The sequence below is a fragment of the Parambassis ranga genome, chromosome 7, assembly GCF_900634625.1.
Source record: "Parambassis ranga chromosome 7, fParRan2.1, whole genome shotgun sequence".
Taxonomy (NCBI): Eukaryota; Metazoa; Chordata; class Actinopteri; family Ambassidae; genus Parambassis; species Parambassis ranga.
Window position 1 is genome coordinate 16725778 of NC_041028.1, and position 25898 is coordinate 16751675.

Genomic DNA, 25898 nt, shown 5'->3' on the forward strand with positions numbered 1-25898 from the left:
AAAGAAAACAGTGCTGTCAACCAAGATTATTATAACAAAACAGGTTTACATCTGTTACTTTCTACCTCTGTGCCACCATGACTATCGGCCTAACCACAAAAACTACATTTCTGTTTCACTGTATTACCAATTAGACCATCAGCTGGACTGTCAGATTTTAGAGACTTCACAGAACAGATCAGATTAAAGAGATTAGAAACAGATTACTCAAAGCCTCCAAAAAAGCTTTAAAAATGCTCCACAACAGGTAACTTAGTTCACCATGAATCTGTGCTGATTTGTCTGCTTGTGTCGATCAGCACACACAAGCAGTTCAAATGAAGTGACTGAAACACAAAGGGAGGGATCAATATAGAAGTAAACCTGCTCCCTGTCTCTCACTCCTGGCTTGCCCTATATGCCATAGCATCTGCTGCGCAGTGTGCTTGCAGCTGAATCTCAGACCGCACCTGGTAACAAGAAGTTCTATTTTCTGATTGGCTGATAGGTCGCTAATTGCTACAGCTGTGAATGTGCAGTGCTGTCGGTTGTCTGGTTAACTCGCGGCTGTAACTTGTTAGAGGTGTGTGCAGTCAGACGTCGCACTGGACGCTCATGGCTCACTTCACTTCGTCGGTCATCCTGGAAAACTACACCGTGCACAAACAAACCGCCACTGCAGAACCTGCTCACCGGACCAGCGGTTTACTCCCTTGGTGTCACGACCAGCAGTGGCCAACCATCTCCCAGCTTAGCAGCGCTCAGCTACAGGGCACGACGTCAGGGCAGAGAGGGCACATTGTGGATCAAGTGGCCGACCAACGTAGATCTAAGTTATTATTATATCGGTCCATTTACTATTATTTTGGACCACACAGACTGACTGTCACACACAATAACAAAATAAATTTACTTTGACAAAAGGGCACTTTGGAAATCAAAGGTAAAGGGGCGGGTGCTCTAGCACCCTTTGCATAACTTCATGAAAAGCTGCATAAATTTGTTTTGTAACACAGTGCTACAGATTGTAATACTAAAGTGACGCTATTACCTACCAAGGGAGTTTACATCTGTGTTTCTGGTCGTTGTTTACATACCTCCATGAGGAGGCTGAGGAAGTTCGGCATGTCACCAAAGATCCTCAGCAGCTTTTACAGCTGCGTCGTTGAGTCCCTCCTGACCAGCTGCATCACTGCGTGGTAGGGCAGCTCTAACGCCATGGACCGCTTCAGAGAGTGGTGAAGACTGCATCTAAGATCACCAGATCATTCTCTGCCCTCTCTGCAGAGCATCTACCCGCGCAGAGTCAACAGGAGAGCTGCCTCAATCATCAAGGACCCCACCCACCCCCAACAAGGTCTGTTCACTCTCCTCCCCTTGGGCCGGAGGTACAGGAGTGCGAAGTGCAGGACCAGCAGACTCAGGAACTATTTCTTCTCCTCTGCCATCAGACTCCTCAACAGCTGACAGGAGTCTGTAACAATGGACTCTACCCCGCACATACACACTGACTGTTTATACACTGACATGTTTACACACCGACTGTTTACATGCTGACATGTTTACATGCAGTAACAGTAACTGCAATACTGTTTATCTATTTATTTGTTTATGCACCTTAATAACTGCACATGTACAATTGTTTACCGCCTGACCTCCTTTTTGCACAGCTCAATTTGCACAACAGCTGATGTAGCACACATGCACATTTATATGTATATATAGCTTCATTTACTTCCATAGTTTATATTTTGTGTGCTTATTTGCATCTTTTTGCTATTGAAATTATTCTATTTTGACATTCAGTGTGAGCAGCAAAGTAAGAATTTCATTGTACAGGGAAACCAGTTTCTATGCTTTGCATATGACAATACACGCTTTGAATCTTGAATCTACAGATTGGATTGGATGTAGCTTCAAAGTCCGGCCACTGGCCATCAGATTTTATATGACCCACGGCATCTGTCCTAATGTGTTATTTTTAGCCCACCAGCTAAACAGAGTAAATCATACAAAATCAACAGGTATTTCTCATTTTTTAACTTATTGTGTAATGTTTACATGATGTTCTGAGCAGACCATTGTCAGCTGTCATCACAGTGCATCACACACTGCCGTAAGGCTTGGACGTTGGTTACAGCAACACAGAGGGCTCTGAAGGTGCACAACACTGGTTCAACACTTTGACACAATTCTACATGACTAAACATGCTTATGCATACAGCCTGCTGACAGAGAGTGTCTGTGCTGTACAAGTAAAGTCCTCTGCCTTTTTCACTCTCTCAGATATCCGTTTATTTTATCCGTATATTTTTTTACAACTCACTTGTTTCTCGGACTTAAAATTACGCATAATTATAGGCGTTGCCACTTGAGTGACAGACAGTTGACGTATCACAGCGTGAGTTTCCTGCTCCCACAATCGCCCGCCCCCCTAAACCCCGCTCGTGCTCCCCCTCTTTGTCCATATTTGGAGTATTGGCGGACATGACGCTGTCAACATGGCGGCGGTCATCACGTCCCGGAACCTCCCACCGAGCCTCAGAACGTCTCTTCAGAAACAAACGGGTGACGTCATGGAAGCTCTGTCCATAGTTTTTACTGTCAATGGTCGCACCCAACACGCGTCTATTTGCACCAACTACATCGAGCAGACAGGAAGTTGGGCACCAGAATAAAAGAGTTTCCGGTGGATTTTCAAAATAAAACACTGTCAGACTGAACTCTCGCTGATTTAACATCACTACTGCCAGAGAAACAGCCACAGCCATGTACGAGGAGAGATTCCGTTTGAAAAGTAGAGAAACGGCATTTTATATGATAGAACATGCTTTTTATAACATCAACATCAGAAAACATCAGAAAGGAAAAGGCAGGGAGAGAAGCAGCAGCTGTTCTCAGAGTGGAAGGGTAAAGCAGGGTAAGATTTCCCAATACAATAGGCCTATAATAATTTAGTAATTGTAGCTATTTTATGAACATTGAATATATTGTGAGATGTAAAAAAGACAACAATGACATCAATGCACCGAAGTGAAAATTTGTGCCGAATACCGAATAGTACCGAATACCAAATATCATGTTTTTCACTGTTTTCTTAATATTGCATAAATAGTCTAGAATACATTTTAGCCACGTTTTTTTAAAAAAGTAGAGTTTTATTTAATATTCCACACATTTGTTAAATATTACGGCAGCCTTTCCTTTTCAAAAAATAAAATACAGTGCAGATCCTCTGCACACATCCGACAAATACTGTCTGCTAGCTATTGCGTAACAGGGTCTATGTGCTCCACACCAATGTCAAAGCCAATGTCCTCCACAACACTAAACATTTGACCATCCAAAGCCATGTACTTCATTATCTTCTTTGTGGTTCCATTTGCTTTGCCACTGTCCTTTGCAAACTTTTTCTTTTCAAAGACATCGGACACAGACAGAGTGGGCCTCCTGTGATTAGCTTTCCTTTTAGCTGCGGCAGCTGTCTCTTTCTCTCACACTCGGCATGCTGTTTGTGTAGTAGCCCTTAAGCTCCGTGTGGAGGAACCACTCTAGATAATTTGGCGGAATGTTCATTGCAAACTGCAATTCTGTTATCGCTCTCCTGCACTTTGAAATATGTCCACACCGCCAACATGCTAATTCGCACCAGGTCACAGCATCACTGTACATTGCGTGATTGCATCACTTTTCGGCCATGCTTTTAACTCACAAAACCGAAGAATAAAAAAAAGTTTTAAGGTTAATTACAAATTAGTCTGTGTCTGAAAGGAGGGAGCATGGCATCACAATTGTGGCTCTCCATAGTGATGTTGGTCATCTATAACAATATGATGATGAACAATCAGCATAACTTCATCAACATTTCACATTTGATATAAGTTATCACACACCTGACCTGTCTGTAGAGCTGCAGACAGGTCAGTGTAAATATACGTACATAAATATTCCAATACACACATTATGCATGAATGCATTGTAATATTGTAAACAATAATGGCAACTTCTACTGCAAGGCATGTCGAAATTTCACCCAGGAGACAAAGAACATGAGAAACCAAATAAACTTTGTGGTTTTAGGCTGAATTAATTTTGGATGTTATTACCGTTAATAAACTGAATGATACCCTGATATCTTTGTTGTGGACTTGTTTTTATGTATGTATGCCTTTTCATTATTGGCACCATTTGTTTAATGGGAAACACAATTTGCGTATGTAGAAATTGTGCTTTAATCACAAACTAAATGAGTAACATAAAATCATTACATTAATTGAATAATCTTTAGATTAGTCGATTAATCTAACAAAATAATTCAATGCATCAATGAAAAAAATAATCAATAGTGACACCCTAAATGACACACAATTAGTCATTGTGTCACTCATGTAGCTGTTTGCTATATACAACAAGGCAGCTAGCCAGGTATATTTTACCAGTATGTACTGTACATATTCAGAAACTTCTGAATATTCTTTATGTAAAAAAAACAATAATACATAATTATGTCTTGCGGTGTTTGTGGTCTGCAGGTTGGCAGGCTGTCAGGTGACAGAGAAAGGCTGCTGTTTCCTGGCCAGAGCTCTCAGATCCAACAAGAAGTCCCAGCTGAAAGAGCTGGATCTGAGTTATAATCACCCAGGAGACAAAGGAAAGAAGATGCTCTCTGATATAGCTGAGGATCCAGATATGAAGCTGGAGACAGTATGGTATGTTCAAATGTCAGGATGTGTGTTACATTTGTGTATTCACAGAGCAGGTCACACTGAACCTAGCTGCTCATCTAAACTGTTCATCATCCTTCCAAGTCTGTGTACAGTGTTTTCTGCGCACCTGAAGAGGCTCTTGCACTTCACTACATTCATCACACCAAACTAAATTCCGACCAATCACACAATTGTTCTTGCACACCACTGAAAAAAAAGTTATGCCGTGACCATGCATCAAGAACAGGCTGCAAGAGCTGCCGAACAAGTAATCTGAGTATCTTGAGTAATCTGATAATAAAAGCAGGAGTTAGAACATAGAACACGAAAACAACAGAATCGGGAGAGAGAGAAGCCACTGCACATGTCTGCGCCGCCGTCTTGTTACTATATAAATATAATATATAATATATAAATATAGCACGGTGAAGCCAGAAACCTTCATGCAGCCAGATCTTTTTCTCTTTTTTCCTCTCTTTTTTTCCCCATAGTTGAGTCAGGACATGCCTAGTCCTTTAGGAGGCCAGTATCTGGCTGTAACCCACAAGACAGGGTATGGAGAAAGAACTGAATAATTGTGCAAACAAGCAAAACCATGAAATCTTGAATAGTGGCAACAAATCTTCCTTCTCTTCCACTTCAGACATGTTCAGCTAAAGTGCTGTTTCTGTCGATGTTCAATAGTGAAACGTCTAACCTGTGTGTGTGCCCCTTCCACTACCACAAAACAAATGTAGGCTACTAATCGGCTGTGGGCAAACGGGTGTGGAATATACTCGCACACTGCCTAAAATTTATTTAGACGCACATGTTCAAGTAGGTCAGCAATTTACTTGCTCTGTCTCCTGATTTGATGGCATAATTCAAGCATTTGGCTGCAGTCTGGAACCCTGATAATGTTAACAATGTACCCCTTTGTGCACTGTGTTGAAGTATAAACTTTTCTTTTTATTTACAGTTTTGACTATGATGGAGAGCATGACCACTCTCTTGTTGAAGAAGTCAAAATGGAGCTGCAGTCAGGAACACAGGAGTTTGAACAGTTCTCTCCCTCACACTGGTCAGCTCTGACTTTTGTGCTGTTGACATCAGATGAGAAGCTCTATGTGTTTGATCTTAAGAAGTATCTGAAATCAGAGAAGCTGCTTCTGGCAATGTTACCAGTCGTCAAAGCCTCCAAAACCACTTTGTAAGTACCTTCATGAATCATTTTGATTTAAAACACGTTTTTAGTATGAATGCACTGCACGCAAAGTATTTCTAGTTAAACAGGCCAATAGTGACCTATCATTTGTTAAGAGGCAATTCAAGTCTAGATGCCAAATTAGGAATTGAGCATAATTTAGTTTGAGATTCATATGTATTCCTTCCCATTTACATTGTTATTTATGTCACATGTGTGAGTACAAAGTCATCAAGTTATAATATCTGTCATTTAGAATTTTGATGTGATCAGCCATTCTGTTTATTTATGGGTGGATAAGAATATGTTTAGGCCAGGTAAGACACACAGGTGTGTTTATCAGTTGGGTTGGAAGGCTGCATGGGTTTCATGCCAGAAAGTTTTCTGACCATGTGATTTTTGTTATTTTGATGAACGTTTGAGATGGACATAATGATTTAAACTTCTGCGTCAAATCAATGGTGTACTACAACAGAGGCCCCATCTTTGTAATGTGGTGAAGAGTTGAACGAATGATCAAATTTCCTCACTTTTTTCAATGTGTCATGTCCAAAGTCAACAACAAGTTTTGCAAAAGGGTAGTGCAGTAATGCAAAGTCTGTTGCTACCAATCCAATCAATCACAGTGCTTGAAGTCTGCGTTGCCTTGACGCATAGTTACAATTGTTTGAAGGTCCGCATCAAGCCAATGTGTAGAGATCTGCAGTATTTCAGTGTTGATTCCACACAGAAGTGAAAATCTGATGTGCCCAACCTTAGTGGCTTCTTTGACTATCTGATGTTACTACACCAAGGATTATTCATTATTCATTCATTACCTTATTTATCTTGTGTCAAAGCAGTGGAAATAACTACTACTAGAGATTTACCCAGTGTACATTACACACTACATGGTATAAAGCTAGTTGCAGCAAATATAAATTTCACAATGTATCGCTTTGTTCTACTGCCTCACCCAGTAAAGAAAACAATATAACAATACTACAACTGCACTGTATTAAACAATAAACACTCTTTTTTGTTTTGTACAGTTTTGACTATAATGGAGAGTACGACCACTCTCTTGTTGAAGAAGTCAAAATGCAGCTCCAGTCAAGAACGCAGGAGTTTGAAAAGTTTTTTCCTTTGTACTGGTCAGCTCTGACTTTTGTGCTGTTGACAACAGATGAGAAGTTTGATGTCTCTGATCTTAAAAGTATCTGAAATCAGAGAAGCTGCTTCTGGCAATGTTACCAGTCGTCAAAGCCTCCAAAACCACTTTGTAAGTATGCCAGTCACAGTGATGATCCATTAGTGACTTGCTGACTTTTCCACACATCTGTCTGGCAGCCTTTCTGATAACAGATATGTTCACAGGCTGACTTGGTGTGAGCTCTCTGGAGAATCATGCAGCGCTCTGACATCCTCAGTCCTTAGCTCTCCATCCTCAAATCTCACAGAGCTGGACCTGAGTCATAATGACCTGCTGGATTCTGGTGTGCAGCAACTTGCTGAAGGACTTAAGAGTCCACATTGTAAACTAGAGATTCTAAAGTAAGGCTTCATACCTTGTACATGTTGTGTATGTATATGATTTACATCACTATCACTACAGAGCAACAAATGTGGACTGCTATTTGACCAAAGTTGTGATAAACAGTCCAGTCTGAAAATCATTATCTCACTCGTGTATCTGTTTGCTGAGTACGTCAGGCAGCTAGTCAGCTATAAATTCCCACTATATACTGTACATTTTCGAAAATGCAAGACACCATTGTTCTGGCAAAAAAAACCACAATAACTTCTGTCTGTGTGTGGTCTGCAGGTTGGCAGGCTGTCAGGTGACAGAGAAAGGCTGCTGTTTCCTGGCCAGAGCTCTCAGAACCAACAAGAAGTCCCAGCTGAAAGAGCTGGATCTGAGTTATAATCACCCAGGAGACAAAGGAAAGAAGATGCTCTCTGATATAGCTGATGATCCAGATATGAAGCTGGAGACAGTATGGTATGTTCAAATGACAGGATATATGTGTTTTTGCAAGGTCTTTAGTAAAACTGTATCTACATTACTCCAAGGAAAAATCTAACTGAAGTGGAAATCATTGGTGGAAAGTTTACAAAGTAGGGATGCACCGAAAATGGCCCAAAAGTGCATTTTCGGCCAAAACACTTTTATCACCAAAACAACACGGCCGAAACAGGATGTTGTGATGATGCAACCAGCATGGGCTTGTCTGGACGCTCCAGCATGTCTGCGTAGTCTTTTCTTGCTCCATTTGAGCAGCTAACTAAAGAGATCGGCTCCTCTGATGCATCTACGTTATTATTGCTGACGTTATTCTTTTAAATGCAGCACTAAAGCATCTTCTAAGCAAAGAGGTTGAGACAGATCGCAGAGTGAAAACATTAAAAAGTACACTCGTAGTCCATCAGCACGCGTTTCACTGAAATCTATGGTATTGGTCCACATTATAAAGATTATACTTGGATGTTGAATAAAGCAGCGTGCACGAGACATGATCCAGGCCAGGTGGATGCGTAGATTTACTGTTCTGTTCTGTTCTGATTTACTATTTATGTGACTACATTTTTTTAATTTGACACATTGTTTATTTATGCACTGACCCTGTTTAAATAAGATGTACACATGAGTGGGGTTAAGCTAAGTTTTTGTTTTTATTTTATATTGTACATTGCTTGAATTTGCTAAATAAATATTTTCATAATTTTGTAATTGCTTTATTCTTTGAAACATTAATATTAAGTTGTGCATTTGAGGTTAGTACACAGTTATAGCCATAAATGCAATGGTACTAATAATTGGAATAATATGTTTTGTTTCGGTGTTTTGGCTTTCGGCTTTGGATTCCTCATTTTCAGTTTTCGGTTTCTGCCAAGAATTTTCATTTCGGTGCATCCCTATTATAAAGTAATTCAATGGCTGACTGTTAGCTATCGTGCTAAAGATGAAGCTGTTAATTTAAGCAACAACATTCAAAATCATGTGTAATAGCAGTAGGAAGGTCTACTACTAGACATTTGGCCATTATATGAGGTGTATCTATGGATGAATTTCTTTTTATTTTGTACAGTTTTGACTATGATGGAGAGCATGTCCACCTGCCTGTTGAAGATGTCAAAAAGTGCCTCCAGTCAGGAACACAGGAGTTTGAACAGTTCTCTCCCTCACACTGGTCAGCTCTGACATTTGTGCTGTTGAAATCAGATGAGAACCTCCATGTGTTTGATCTTAAGAAGTATCTGAAATTAGAGAAGCTGCTTCTGGCAATGTTACCAGTCGTCAAAGCCTCCAAAACCACTTTGTAAGTACCTTGATGAATCATCTTGTGTATCTGCCCACATTTGTCCATTCTTTCCCAGCCTAAAACTACTACTACTAATAATAATAATAATAACAACAATCTAAAAACACAGACATTGAGTCTAATGTCTCTCACAGTTGTTATGTCAACAAGATATATTTAGCCACTAGCCACCATTAAAAAGTTAGAATTTATGTGTACAGATAACAATGTTAAATTTAGTGATTGCACTGTTGAGGAATAAATATTTGTTTTCCACAGTTTTGACTATGACGGAGAGCATGACCACTCTCTTGTTGAAGAAGTCAACAAGTGCCTCCAGTCAGGAACACAGGACTTTGACCATTTCTCTCCCTCACACTGGTCAGCTCTGACTTTTGTGCTGTTGACATCAGCTGAGAACCTCCATGTGTTTGATCTTAAGAAGTATCTGAAATCAGAGAAGCTGCTTCTGGCAATGTTACCAGTCGTCAAATTCTCCAAAGCCACTTTGTAAGTACCAGTGAACTACCACTGAATTTGAGAATTGTGGAGGTAAAAGCACAGCAGGGGAGGTTCTAGACAGGCATGTATGAGGGGGCAGTCAGAAATATGAAGGGGGCATCATGTGTACACTTCATGTTAAAGCAGGTTTTATTTCTCTGGTCTTATAGTGACAGCATTTTCCTTACTGAATTGGGTTGTTAGCTGTGTTCAAAGCCAGCCCGGAGAAGTGGATTGCACTTTGTCAGGCCTCTACCTTCATACCTGTCCAACTTGGGTGTCCCACCTGAAGACTAAGCTTCTGCTGGTATAGCTCTTAAGGTCACTGAGGCACACAAACCCCCTGACCACTATAAGGTGGCAATCCCTCAGGGGGGAAACTGAAAAATAAAAATTAAATAAATAAAACAAAATAAAATATCCTTAATCCAGATTTTATCAGTCAACAACAGAACATTTATTTGGATGGTCTAATTCTCAAAAAAGGTTTAATCTAAAGTAGGACTTAACACACTATAACTAGGATATTTACAAAACTGAAAGGTAGTCTTATATACATAAAGCACAGCAGATATGCTATAGAACAGATCATTTATGTTTTATCTTTTTATTTTTATTTGTTTTTTATTTTTTGAAAGCACTCTACTCCTCTTTTCTGTCCACTCTACTCTACAACAACAGTCTCCTATTTCCCTTTGCAAAAACTTTCACAAATTCATCCATGTCCAAGTTATTTGTTATGGACTTCTCATGGGCCAAGATCACCAAATTCTGCTTTCTTTTGTGTGACATGACAATAGGGAATTAGAACCCTGTGACTGCAGGCTGCAACTGAGTTGAATCTAGAAATGCACTAGATTTGGGTACAAGACTAGATATGGCTTTCATCAGGTCAACATTCCTCTGTGAAAATCTAGTCTCTTATTCTGAAATAGCCCTGTCAAGGATGTTGAGTAGAGATCTTTTCAGAGACTGATGGGGATTAAGGGTAGGATTATCAGAGTCGATATGGCCCACAGTTGAGAGCACAACACCTTGACCAAGGTGTTTGCTCATTGTTCTCCTTCTCTTTGGAAGATGTGAATCATCTTCAGCAGCTGCTTGAGATAACTCTGCCCAATATTCCTTACGAATGTTTTTTAGGGACTCCAGTGCTGCACCAACATCCTCAGAAGCACTGCACATAGTCCACAGACTGGGACTGTAGAATTGCATTTGCTGGTTTCAAGACACTAAGCGCCTGCACTAAAAACTCTCCAGTCTCAAAGAAGTGATGTCTCCTAATTTGACATAGCAGGCCTGATGCCTCAGTGCACAGGTCAACTGCAGCATCATCATCCTCTGTCATCTCAGATAGGATACTGAGAATATGGTCTTGATTTTCAACAATGCACCTTGTCACCTCATAGTGGTTTGTCCATCGGATTTCAAGCAGCCTTTTAAGATGAGGTGCATCATATTTCTCAGACACATGATGGTGCTGAAAAAACTTGTAAAGTGAACTAGAGAGGTCAAAAAATATTTTTGCACATGGTTCACTTTGCATCGCATGCACAACTACTAGGTGCAGTTGATGGTTGTAGCAATGGATATATGGAACATATCTAGAAAGCTTATTTTGCAGCAGAGCTTGTACACCACCCCTTACCCCACTCATCACAGAAGCCCCATCATAACACTAGTATGTTACACTAGTAGCTAAGTATGTTGTCAGCACTGTAGCCAGCATCAGAAAGGTGTGTCAATATCTTAGAGGTGATGTACTGTCAAGCAACCCAATAAGATGCTCCTCTGGCACAGAATTGCTGACAAAGCGAATCATCACAGACAAATTTTCCACATTGGACCTGTCCCTGGTCCCATCACTTTTGAGGAAGAACCATACAGAATCAGCATTTTCATATTTTTTCCTGATCTCTCTAAGCACCATGTCTGCCAGTGTTTCAATAATTTAATTTCGGATATCCTTAGATATGTATTTTGCATTCTTTGGGATACTAGCAATGTTTGCAAGCTTCTCATCCTTCTCTAAGGTATACTCCATTAGTTTTAGAAAGAGACCTGAAGCGATGTCATCATTACCTGCTTCGTCCGACCTCAGGGTTTCTGCAGTCCCACAGAGCCACAGCTCATTCACACAGAGAAACTTAACAGCACTGCCCACACTCTTGACATAGTAATGTTTTTTTCAAGTTGTGTTTTACTAACCAACAGGGAGTCAACATATCCTGCTTGAGTGAGAAGCAGACATCTCGCTCAACACAATATACTAGCCATGGTCGTGTGCGGTACCAGGCAGGATTAAATGATCTTAATGTTGTACCAAATGCATGCTTTGGGTAGCTACCCAGTACTGGCTGAGATGGTGCATTGCTATTTAAGTCACTGGGTAGCTGAGCAGGCAGTTTGGGGACAGTGCTTGTTGGGGAAAGGACAGGAGAAGCAGTGGTTGCTGATGCTGAAGCAGTACTACTACTAGTAGTAATAGTCTCTGATGTACTAGCAGTATCATTGCTGCCACTGTTAGTACTGGTAGCAGCAGCACACTTTTTAAAAGCTCTGAAAAACTGATGCATTGCATTGTCTGTCTGTCAGTGACTGTCCTGCTGAAAGCTGGAGTGGAAAGTAAGTAAGCTAGCTTTGTAAAAACTGCTGTGATTATATGAAACAAAATGGTGTAGAACTACAGTCTGGGGCGGGGCTTTACGTAGGGGTCTGTCAGACAGCGGCCATTTGTCTCCAATCTGTCACATTCAACAGACGTGGACACGTCTCTGTGCTGTAACGCTGCAGCTTCTTTAAAGTCTTCCCTCTCAATAACCACACTGAAACCTGACACTACACCGCTAGACTACTTGTTGACTCATTTGCATACAGACGCTGATTGGATGTTTACTCAGGGCTCAGGGTGTGTGTGTGCAGCCTGTGAATACACACAGCGGAAGGACAGACACGAGGGAAAGCTAATAAACAGTGCCCCTTCTTGACGTTTTTTTTCCACTACCGATGGGGATTTTGTCAACTCGTAATATATATATTTTGGGAGTATGTTAACATGTTGTTTCTCAACTTCTAAAAATTTTATTTGAAGGGGCAAGACATTTATTTGATGGGGCACTGCTCCCTCTTTCCCCTGCCTAGAACCGGCCCCAAAGCACAGCAAAGCTGCTCTGCGTGACACAGCTTTTTTTCCTCATTTTCCCATTTCAAAAAAACACAAGTGCAAAAACATCAACATGATCCCTCAGCGTATACCCTCTTGCCATTGACCAAAAGCTATATAGTGACTGATCCACTTGTGGCTTGCTAACTTTTTATGCTTATGAGAACCTTGAGTCTTCTTGTTCTGACATCTGTCTGGCAGCCTTTCTGATAACAGATATGTTCACAGGCTGACTTGGTGTGAGCTCTCTGGAGAATCATGCAGCGCTCTGACATCCTCAGTCCTTAGCTCTCCATCCTCCAACCTCACAGAGCTGGACCTGAGTCATAATGACCTGCTGGATTCTGGTGTGCAGCAACTTGCTGAAGGACTTCAGACTCCACACTGTAATCTGGAGATTATCAGGTAAGTCTACGTAACAATTAGCAGGTAAGCTATAGTATGTAACATAAAACCCACCAACAGAGGTGGGTTGCAAATAATCCATTGACTCCAATATCTATGTATTTCTGTTTCTTGTATAAGTCAGACAGCCTTCCATATACTTTGCCTCTATGTACTGTATGTATTCAAAATTAAAACCATTTGTTTAAAACCATTTATAAGGACACAAAATGCATAAGGTTGAAACATAAGAAACACAAATAACTTGATCACGGGTTGTCTGCAGGTTGGCAGGCTGTCAGGTGACAGAGAAAGGCTGCTGTTTCCTGGCCACAGCTCTCAGATCCAACAAGAAGTCCCAGCTGAAAGAGCTGGATCTGAGTTATAATCACCCAGGAGACAAAGGAAAGAAGATGCTCTCTGATATAGCTGATGATCCAGATATGAAGCTGGAGACAGTATGGTATGTTCAAATGTCAGGATGTGTGTAAGTGTATGTGTGTGTGTTTGTACAGCAGGTCATAATAAAATGATAGCTACTCTAGGGCAAAATCTTATTGAAGTGGGAATCGCAAATCACTGGCTCCACTACTGGGAAGTCATTTCAAACGAAGTTGGTAATACTAAAATGGACCTTCTGTGATTGTGTACATGAAGCAACAACACATATCACAACAGTTGAAATGACTGATATATCTGGCTACTACCTCACCGTTAAAGAAATACCAAAATGTCAAATAATAATGTCAAAATGTGATTGCGCTATAATGAAGAATGGACATTTCTTTTTATTTGTACAGTTTTGACTATGATGGAGAGCATGACCACTCTCTTGTTGAAGAAGTCAAAATGAAGCTCAAGTCAGGAACACAGGAGTTTCAACAGTTCTCTTCCTCACACTGGTCAGCTCTGACTTTTGTGCTGTTGACATCAGATGAGAACCTCCATGTGTTTGATCTTAAGAAGTATCTGAAATCAGAGAAGCTGCTTCTGGCAATGTTACCAGTCGTCAAATCCTCCAAAACCACTTTGTAAGTACCTTCATGAATCAGTTCTCTTCAAAACATGACTTTTGTATCTTTCAATAAATGGTAAATAGCCTGTATTTATAGGATTTGTCTTGTACTCAAAGCACTTCCACACACAAGCACAAGCATTTAGGGTTAATTGTCTTGTCAAAGGACACATCCACCTGTAGCCAGGGTGGGGGCTCAAACCGTGGACAAGTTATTGGACAACCACTCTACCATATACACCTACTGTATACAAAGGACTTCTTGTTAAATGGGTCAACAGTGACCTATGATCGTACATAACAGGTGTATGGTATGCTAAATCATCTAGCTTCAGGAATTTATCATGACCAAACTACTTGAGATTTGAAATTTGTTACATTTTCTGATTCTATGGGAAAGGTTAGCCAGATACCAAATACCAGATTCATACTTGCAACAGAGGCCATGAAGTAAAGGCTTAAACTTGGCCGAAAACCAACCAAAAACTTGGAAAAGAAAATTTCAAAGGGCTGTATTTTGCAAATGGTTACACTTACAGACCTACAACTCCAAATTTCTACATAACATTGATAGATGTACATCATTGTTTGAAAAATATCTGAGGGGGTCATCTGGCACCCCTGGATGAATTCACATGGATGTCCAAGTACAATAACCTAACCCATCACTACATTGCCTTTTCCCATTGTCCAAAAGCCAAACACAGTGATGATCCACTAGTGACTTGCTGACTTCACACATCTGTCTGGCAGCCTTTCTGATAACACATATGTTCACAGGCTGGCTTGGTGTGAGCTCTCTGAAGAATCATGCAGCGCTCTGACATCCTCAGTCCTTAGCTCTCCATCATCAAACCTCACAGAGCTGGACATGAGTCATAATGACCTGCTGGATTCTGGTGTGCAGCAACTTGCTGAAGGACTTCAGAGTCCACTCTGTAAACTGGAGATTCTCAGGTAAGTCTCCTTAACATGTATGTTACAGTGTACAACATACAACTCATTCAGAAACAGACTTATATATTTGATCAAAGCTGCTACAAAGAGAAGTCTGATGTCCATGGAAACCATTGTGTTGTATTTTTTGTGTAAGGCTGTAAGGCAGTTAGCTGTCAGAATGAATGATATAAATGAAAACATTAAACAATATATTTACAGAATTAAACTGATTTCTGACTGTGTGGTCTGCAGGTTGGCAGGCTGTCAAGTGACAGAGAAAGGCTGCTGTTTCCTGGCCACAGCTCTCAGATCCAACAAGAAGTCCCAGCTGAAAGAGCTGGATCTGAGTTATAATCACCCAGGAGACAAAGGAAGGAAGATGCTCTCTGATATAGCTGAGGATCCAGATGTGAAGCTGGAGACAGTATGGTATGTTCAAATGTCAGGATGTGTGTTTACATGTGTGTATTCACAAAGCAGGTCATACTGAAAATATAGCTACTCTAAGGCAAAATATAATTTATATAAATGAATTTCAAATGAAGATTAATTCCTTTGATGGTTTATTGCAAACACGATGCTAAAGGTGGAGCTCACATGAAGGGAGGAACAACATTTGAACATGCTTCACAGCACTACAAAAGACTTGGTCATTATATGAGGTTTAACAGGAGGCTGTTAAGGTAGCTTAAAGTATAGACAATATGGCCATTTACCAATTTGTTCTTTTATGTGACCGGTATGAAAAATAATCCCCAACAACTGCACTGTATTGAAAAGTATACATTTTTATTTTCTTCAGCTTTGAGTGTTGTGGAGAGCATCGGTTAAAACCAGGCATGAAGAAGTGTAAGTCTTTTCTCTTTTTGGTATGAACCTGTGTTGCAATATTAGCACCACACAATTATAATGCCCAGCAGAACTCACATTAATTACATTATTATAAATTGAAGAGGGGGTTAACAAGAAGTAAAAAAAAAAAGTAGTAAAAATTGTGTTCAGTATAGATATCTTCCTCATTTCATTGTCAAAATAGGATAAACTACTACTACACCAGGAATAATTGTGTGTGTTTTCAGATGGTGTTAATCTGAAGTTTGATGAAAATACAGCAGGCAAAAGGCTCGTTCTGTCTGATGGGAACAGAAAAGTCAAAACTGTGGAGAAGGTGGAGGAGAAGCCAGAGCGACTTCAAACTGAGGACAGGTTTTTGAGGTCTCAGGTTCTTTGTGATAAGGGTCTGAAATGTCTCTGTTACTGGGAGGTGGAATGGAAAGGAGCAGTTGGCATTGCTGTGACTTATGGAGGTCTAGGTAGAAAATGGGACAGTAGTGGTGGTCTAGGATGCAATAAGAGTTCCTGGAGTGTGGTCTTCTCCAAAAATGAAAGGGCTATTCTAAAAGGGGAAACATTACAACATATTAATCAATGTCCTTTTAATAAGATAGCAGTGTTCCTGGATTGGGAAGGTGGAACTCTGAGTTATTACGGTGTCTCATCAGGAAAGCTGAGCCTCTTACATACATTTCATGCAGAGTTCGCAGAGCCAGTCTTCCCAGGATTCTGGTTTAAGAAAGGCTCAGTGACCTTGTGTGACATAAACTAAGCCTGTACATGACATTTAAACATTAACAGTATATGGCTTCATAATTTTAGAATCACTGATTGAAACATAGCTATGGCATCCTGTGGTTGTAAAGCTGTGAAATGCAGACCGATTTTCTAGTGTCTTCCTTCCCACACATTTGTATACAGTACATACACAAAGTATTTTAAGTAATTTTGCATAATAATTTTCTTTTGTTTGTACAAAAACGTAAAACCTATTACGTATAGACAGCCATGAAGAGAGACATCAGAAAGTAGTGACATCTGTAGTGTGAAAGCCTGAGCGTGATTGGACATGTATGAAGAATGAAAACATCAGAAGAACTGTCTGTATTCTAACCTCAGGGTTCCCATTTTCAAATTTAAAATCCCAGACTTTTTCCATACACAAATTCTCAGATTCCAGTATGCTCAGATTGTGGCATATCTCCAAAATGCATATCATATTTAGCTGGGCCTAAAACTTGTACCAGTCCCCCGTCTTTTGTCATAAATATATATTAGGGGTGTGCGATTTGGTGATCAAAGATCGTGAAGGATTTGAACATGTCGGCAATCTGCCACAGCAGACAGATCGTTTTATCGTCCATAGTGCACCTTCAATTAATTGCGGTTCTATGTTCACGCAGACGCATGAGTTTTTTCCTCAGCCAACTCTCAACTTCAGGATTACCAACGTGTAACTCTGTAGTGGAGCTTTTTGACATGTGCAGTTCTTTCTTAAAGAGAAGGATACGAGGCCTGACAACCAGTTATGCTTTGTTCAGAAATGACATGCCTCTGTGCACATAAAATAAATAACATAAAGCTATTTAGATTGTTTAGTAATAGAACAAGGTATTGCCTGTTGTATATTAAAAAAATGACATCTGTTATGATCTGGCACGTTATGTAAAATAAAATGAAATAAAATTGACGGTATGGGGATTGAAGGTAGGGGAAATACTGAACTGATTCTTAAATATATTTTATGCTTATATAAATATAAACCGAACCATGGATTTGAATCTCTCCACACTTACTGTATATAGATTTGCACATCTTGATATACTTTATATTTGGACACTGTAAATTACTCTGTACATTTCATATACCTTGTACTTGTTTGTAATGTATTTTATTTATACATTATTTTATTTATACATTACATATAGTAAATACGTGCACCTAGTCCATCCTGTACATAAACTAATTGAACTTTTTATTTTTAGTACCCTATGTTTATACACTTATGCATGCTATGCTGTCTGTTCCTATGTTGTTGCTACTGGTAACCTGAATTTCCCCTTCGGGGATAAATAAAAGAATTCTGATTCTGATCTAAATGACTTCTGTTATGACCTGGTGCTATACAGAAAAGTCCAAAATAATAGTAAATGGACCTTCAATTGAACTGCAAGTGTGTGCCGATCAACACAGATTCATGGTGAAGTTACCTGTTATGGAGCATTTTTGCATCTTGTTGGGGTAATCTGTTTCTAATCTGTTTAATCTGATCTGTTTTGTGAAGTCTGTCTCTAAAATCTGACAGTCCAGCTGATGGTCTCATTGGGAATACAGTGAAACAGAAATGTGTTTTTTGTCATGGTGGCACAGAGGTTAAAAAGATGTAAACATATTTCGTTCTAATAATCTGTTAGTGTAATGCCACCATGAGGCTGATAAAACTGTTTCATTTACAGTTTGTTTTTACAGGAGTTATTATTGAATCTCTCAGTAATAGTTGTTGAGTTAACCTTTTACTTCTGTAGGTAAAATAGCTCATCCACCAGAATGCAGGAAATGGCTTCTACTTCATTAAAAATTTTGCACACACACCGACAGCAGCCTATCCCGCTCCTCCTCTCTATGTGCAATGCCTGACACCTATAGACTGTTGAAGGAAAATCCGAAACGGCGGATATTTGCACAGAGACATTATTGATTATTGATTGAACATCAAATACTATTGACACAGAAATTCACAAATAAATTGTTCAAATAAAATCATACAATGTGATTTCCGGATTTTTGTTTTTAGGGGAAATGCACCTATGCTGAAAATTCTAGACCCCTCCATGATTTCTCAACAACGTAAACTGAACCAAACCGAAAACCGTGACCTCAGAACCGTGATACAAACTGAACTGTGGATTTTGTGAACCGTTCCATCCATAATATATAAAATCAATCAATCATCGGTTAATAAATAGTGATAGTCGTTTAATAGTAATTGGGGATATAGAAAATTACTATATTGTCAATACTCGAATATACAGTAAATCCAGTTTTCACGCAGCTGCGTTTAGTCGTGGGCATCGAACCACATGTTTTTTTTTTTTACTCTCTCTCATCTCTCCTCACAGAGAGATCGAATGAGTGCACCTACCAGTACTTATGTACATCACAAGTGTCGTGCTTGTAACTGCATACACATGACAGCACGTAACAGCGTAGAGCTCAGGTAGCGGTAGCTGCAAAGCTACAACAACAAAACTGTGTTTTGGAAATGGTTTGCCCAATGTAGGCTGTTTTAGTGAGTGTCTCCCTCTCGAAGAGGACGAAATCCCTGTTTTAACTGTGTGCTTCAGCTGATAAAACTAGCAGACAGCATGCAGTGTTTGTGGTCTAATGTTAATCAGTTAATCTCTTTTCTCATCAGCCCTAGTATGAACTGAGCTGATGAGAAAAGAGTAAGTACGTCACCAATAGATCCAAAGACACCATGTGTAAACATTTACACCACAGAAACTACAATTTAAGTCCATGAATTCCCAAATATTGTATATATACACTGTTAAAATAAATAAAGGGAACACTTAAACAACGCAATGTAACTCCAAGTCAGTCACACTTCTGTGAAATCAACCTGTCCAGTTAGGAAGCAACACTGATTGTGAATCAGTTTCAGCTGCTGTTGATGTGCCATCCTGGATGAGCTGCACTACCTGAGCAGCTTGTGTGGGTTGTAGGTCATGCTACCTCTAGGGCTGAGAGCACTGACAAAATGCAAAAGTGATCAAACATCAGGCAGAAAGGATGAGAGCAGAGAAATGGTCTGTGGTCAGCACCTGCAGAACCTCTCCTTTATAGGGGCTGTCTTGATAACTGCCTCATTTCCACCTGTTGTCTGTTCCATTTGCACATCAGCAGCTGTGCGGTAGTTCTACGGGTGCTACTCTGGTCACATCACAGACCTCAGACCTGTTTCATTCACTCTCTTTCTGCTTCTTTCATTCTGTTCCATTGATCTGCTGTTACTAATTCACAACTCATTTAAAGCGCCTCACAGCATTTCTGCCTCTATCCCTTATTAGAAAGCTGCCTGTGCAAGGCTCAAGTTTAAAAAGGGTTGTTTGTGTGTTTAAATTACAAGCAATGGTGCTTGCTCAGGTTCAAACACTGATCACCATGTCTTCATATATAAACAGGAGCATTTGGGTGAAGTACAGTAGATAACAGTGACTCTTAAACCTGCATCCTCTGACACCACCTTCCTATCCTTAGCAATGCAACCAGAAAACAGCAGGAAGCCAAGGGAGTTATCGCCACAAATACAACTTTCTACACCTGCAGCCCATCCGTGGGTTTGTTCATTTTTACAATCTGAGCCTTTCAATGGAATAAAACGAGGGGGCGGGTTGCACACTGCATGACAGACTCCCTCCAACCACACAAACACAGTTGTCTGAACCTCAAAAGCATACATACTGCCCAGCAACTATTAGGAACAGTAGGCCTACACATTAGCACCATAGAACGACAACCATTATTGGTTTCAATATGTCTCACTCGCAGACACACGCACACACACAGCATAATGATCAATGAGTTTTACCCATTGACAGTAAATCTATGGACAGAGCTTCCGTGACGTCACCCGTTTGTTTCTGAAGAGCCGTTCTGAGGCTCGGTGGGAGGTTCCAGGACGTTGATGACCGCCGCCATGTTGGCAGCATCACGTCCGCCAAAACTCCAAATATGGACAAAAAGGGGGAGCACGAGCGGGGTTTAGGGGGCGGGCGATCGTGGAAGCAGGAAACTCACATTGCGATACGTCAACTGTCTGTCACTCAAGCGGCAACGCCCATAATTATGCGTAATTTTAAGTCCGAATACAATTGAAACGAGTGAGTGGTAAAAAAATTCTTGTGGCTTGTGGTGATAAAATGCTAGCAGGAACAAACCCCGCCTCTAACACTGAAAATATGAAAACTGTTTCACTGTCACTTGAAATGAGCGTAGTGAATTTATTGTCAATCGTTAATTCACCAAGCAGCAGCACCAGCCTCCGAGGTTGAGGCGCAATCCCGCTGTTGGTTGACATTTACAGAGGACCAACCAATCACAGAGCTGATACCAGGCTGTTCCTCCCAGCAACTACGGAGGCAACAACGACCTGATTGGAAAATAAAGGGCTTCTCGCATTTAACCTTTTAGATTGTAACACAGGGCAGCAGTGGTTATCAAAGTGGCTTCACACAAGCAGTGTTGCCAGATTGGGTGGGTTTCCGCCCAATTGGGCTTCTTTTAAACACGTTGGGCTGGAAAACAGGTTTTTTTCTTGCATATGGCAGTCTGAACATTAAGATTCTATGGAGGTTGTGATTTGGGCTGGGTTTGTTTGGCATTGGGTGGGTTTTACGTTCAGTTTGGGCTGGAAACTGTCACTCAGATCTGGGAACCCTGCATACAAGCACATCCCATTTCAACTAGCATGGATGCTCCTACTCCATGAACAATTCCCAAAAAGAACAACACAGCTGCCTCCATGACTACTCCCATTCAGAAGTTATGGTTCACAACATCTGACCATGATGTTGCTTTTTTAATTCATCATTTAAACACAGGTCAGCTTGATAAGAGCTAGCCATAGTGCTATAAACCATTTCTGGGAAACAAAACTGATTGAAGAGTACTGTTGTTTTTGGTTGAGCCTTTGTCCCATCTACTATGGAGGAGGTGAGGTTTATGACCTATGTCCAACAGTTTAAACTGAAGCCACTGGACTTTTCCAGCTTTTTCTGAAGTGGCTTCCCCAGTTCCACTCAGGGGATAAACATCCTTATTAAAACCAGGTTTTAATTATAGACACCTCTTCACAGTCGTGCATGTTCTCAGTTGTAAAAGTCAGATTACTCTCAAGCTATAAAACTTCTTCCCCGTCTTCCCCACACATACACTGAAATGTCCCACCTGACAGATGTCCTCTATCCTTTACCTTTCTGAGCCACAGTCCAATATTTAAACTTGGACATTCATTCAGAGCAGCTGTTTCTTCTGGTGTATCTCCACTTACTGGGTTGTTTGGTTCCCTGGTACGAGCCTCCATTCACTACAGGGTCATCTATGTCAGCCTCACTTGATTTACCTCACAGGCACATCAGAGCTGGTTTAACGGTTCAAAAGGAGGCTGTAGTGCCTGGTGATTTAGATCACTGCAGTAAGGTGAGTCCAGTGCTGACACACTGTGACTGAAAATAAGGGCTTTCACCACTCCTCACTTCCAGTCCACAGCTCTGCCCTGCAGCCTGGAAGACAAAGTGAATTAGACTGAGAGCTGAAGGGACCAAACTTTTATGTCATTTAATACTTTGGGAAAAAAGTATCAGTAAGTAACAGTTGCACTGTTTGCACATGTGTATATATGTGTGTGTGTGTGTGTGTGTGTGTCCAGCTGTCATTTAACCCATCCATCCTCAGGTTGTCTATCCTGCTTCTCACAGACCACTCACATTCCTCCACCTTCCCATGGTCCCATGGAGCCAGAGTGCACGGCTGTAGGGCGTTACCATGGAGCCAGGGTGATGGGGTCACCTCCCTCTTTGGTCCATCAGTGATTAGATGAGAGCTAGTGGGGTTAGATAGACAGGAATAAAGAGGGAGGGAGAGAGGGAAAGAATGAATGAATGTTTCCAGCACATCTTTCTGTAGTGTACTGTATTACAGAATGGGATTATCTAACATGATGTGTCTTTATTTCCTTTTTATTGGCCTATTACACATGCCTGAAAGACTCATATCTGCTTCCTTTATCTTCCTCACAGTGCCTCTTTTAGTTTTTCCTTCTGTTTCCTCTGTGTTTCATGTTGATTTATGGCTGAGCTTATCACAGAGAGAACATGTGTTTCTATCCATCAGCTCTCACTTATGTATGAAGCACACACAGAGAAAATGCAGCAGTGACCTTTTATTTATGACCCACAATAGGCCTGTTTTTTCTCTGCGTACACACTGATGTTGACATGAGCTTTACTCCTTCCCTGCTCCAGGAAGCAGAGAGGAGGAGTTCCAGCCAAAGTCCCAAAGAAGTAAAGTCACAGACAGGACAATGTTCAGTTGGTGTCAAAACAGAGAGGACATTTAAAGACAGGCTGTTATCAAACAGTCATTTTTCAGCAGAGTGGAGACAAAATATGAAATATCAATTTACATAGAGTCACTGACAGAGTGTGTGTGTGTGCACATGTGATGTAAACAATTCAGAATTGTGTGTCTGCATTTACACTTCTTTAAATTGACTATAACTTTAAACCAAGGCTTCACTCTTCAAATGTAATGATTTATATCACACAATGTGTGCAAACAGGGTTATGTTCACACACACACTGACACACACGCAGGGCAGTGTTGATTACCCATGTGTAAACACAGCCTGTTCGTTATGGGTCAAAAGCAGCCTGCAGGTAAGGGTAATTGGTTCCAGATTTTTTTGCGTGTGTGTATGAGTTTGTGTGTGTGTGTTCGATGGTCTAAAAGTGGGTTCATAATAGTTCAATGAAAGATAAAACATCCATAATGCTCCTTTAATTCTGTCTCCATTATATTCGATTCTTAGCTTTGTTTATTTGTACATTTTAAAAAAGCATAGTACATACAACTTAAACACAAGCCTAACTGTGTTAACCTCTTTCCATGTTTCTCTCTATGGAGCCACACTGAACCATGTTCCAAACCTGTCACTCAGAGAATTTGACTTGACCCAGACTGTTAACGTGACCCCTGTTCCTTCTGTTAAACTGTGCCCCTCAGGCCTGTGGATACACATGTGTCAAAACAACATTTATCACCTCTGGAACAGCTGCTTTTCCCTGAACACTGTCCTCATTCCTTTTCATCCCTCTGTCCCTCCCTGCCTTCATCTGCTTTCTTTTTCCATACATCCCTCCACCCAGATGTTCTCCACCTTGTCTCAGCGGCCCCTCACAATCCTCTTCAACTCAGGCCCAGGTTGTAACAACAAATGCAGTGATTCTTGTATTTCTTTTATTTCATATTTCCAGTCATGTATCTGTCATCATCATCCCTGCTGCTCGACCTCTTGTTCCCCCTCGTTACGCCTTTCTGTTTCTGTTCTGTACATCCTCCTCTTCAGTGTCTTTTCTCTATCTCTTTCTGCTCCTCTGCTGTGGAATGATGGATGATGGGGTGATTACTCAGAAGTGAAGCGATGTGGAAGAACAGTGTTGTGGGTCAGTGGCTTTAGTTCTGTGATTTGTATATGTCTCCCACTGGGACGTCCAAATTCAACACAGCATCACCAGCTCTCTGTCTCAAGACTTTCTTTGTGTTTCTCTTTTGATTTAAGACTAACTCACCTCAGAGAGACATGGCCTCTGCAGCCTCAGATCTAGTCCACTTTCTTTTAAAGGGACAGTTTGATTCAATTACATTGGTCTGTAGAATAAACCTGCTCAGACTCAGTTCATGGAGCCAAAAACACCAACTGAGGTTGGAGAACATTTTAAGAACAAGATTACTGCAAAGGGTCGGTCAAAGAGTTCAGTTCAACCAATCACTGAGAAGAATGGGAAGTAACACTGACACATAAAAAAGATAAATACCAAAATAAAACAGGAAGTAACACAGCTAACACAAAATACCATATTTTTAAATAAAACAGGACACGTGCGATGTCAATGGACATGGATAAGTACTGAAGATTGTCCACTCAAAATTAGGGCATGATACCAGTTTTCCATGTCCGATACTGATACCACAAAATGTATCGATTCCAATCCGATCCAATTTTTACTATTTTTTCTACACACTAGTGTAGCCCTCCAATGCTGGTGAGAGCTGGGAGCTGAATACCAGCTGAACTTCAAGTGGCACATACCAGCTTTGAAATGTGTTATTCCTGGTCTGTTGGACAGACCTGCTCAGACAGGGCTCTCCTTCAAAGCCACAAGAGTCAGAGGAGGAAGAGAAAAATGTGGTGTCACAAAGATGTTTAACCTGGAGCTGCTCTGCTGATACTAAATGGGCGATCTACTCTGTGGGAAGTGTTTGCTGGGATTTTACATTGCAGCTGTGTAAATTCAGCCGAGCACTATGATGTCTATAAAAAAAGCAACCTGATGGTTGTGTACTTGTAGCCTCCTCTCTGATGGTTGTGTACTTGTAGCCTGTGTGCAGTGATTTGTTTGTGTGAATTCATACCACCAGTTGAATGTTGGGTTGTAACATCACTTGCATGTTCTGAGCCGCTGCCATGTCAGTCCAGGATGTGAAAGCTGATTTTCCTCTTAAAAGCGCAGCCATGGAAAATCTGACTGTGACAACAGGCTCCCTGCAGAGCGGACCAAATCAGAGAGCTCTGTTCCAACTATAGGATGTGTGCAGGCTAACATGTGGAAGGACGTGCATGTGCATGCGCTTGACAAATACACAAAAGCGGTCTGAAATGTTTTTGGCATGCATTCCTGCCATGTTGTGTGCATCAGCTGCAGGTTCTAGGATGAGAACTGTGGACTGTGTGTGTGTGTGTGAGCTTGACGGATTGCCTGAAGAGAGATTTGTCACTCAGCAGGGGAGCACACAACACACACACACACACACACACACAGGACAATGCTGTGTGCAGTTCTTGATGAGCTGAGATACATGGGAACATGGGAAAGAAGAGTGTCTGCAGGTTATGGATGCAGATGAATGCATGTGATTGTTACATGACATGTAAGGTTGTGTGTCTGTGAACTGTGAGTGTGTAAGTGTTTGTTTTCTTAACGTGCGTTTCTGGGATCCTGAAGGGTCTTTACATGATCAGAAAGGCCCCTGACAAAATAAGGAAGAGTATATTATCACTGTGTGTTAATGCATGGGACAGAAGAGCAGGTAGCAGGCTCAATGAACACAGATTAAACCATCCCATTGTCTC

General features: G+C 40.8%; 2 protein-coding genes across 2 annotated transcripts in view; both read left to right on the forward strand.

The window, feature by feature from the left end:
* Nucleotides 1-18250, forward strand: part of LOC114438034 (protein NLRC3-like) — a 58388-nt gene extending 40138 nt beyond the window's left edge. The window contains exon 12 of the mRNA XM_028409060.1: nt 16231-18250. Coding sequence (XP_028264861.1) covers nt 16231-16757 — 527 coding nt within the window. The 3' untranslated portion in view covers nt 16758-18250. The remainder of the gene's footprint in view (nt 1-16230) is intronic.
* LOC114438033 (uncharacterized) overlaps nt 1-25898 on the forward strand; it is a 143411-nt gene that overhangs the window by 97125 nt on the left and 20388 nt on the right. Inside the window, 6 exon segments of the mRNA XM_028409059.1 lie at nt 4512-4688; nt 5644-5874; nt 7225-7401; nt 7673-7849; nt 8937-9167; nt 9429-9659. Coding sequence (XP_028264860.1) covers nt 4512-4688; nt 5644-5874; nt 7225-7401; nt 7673-7849; nt 8937-9167; nt 9429-9659 — 1224 coding nt within the window.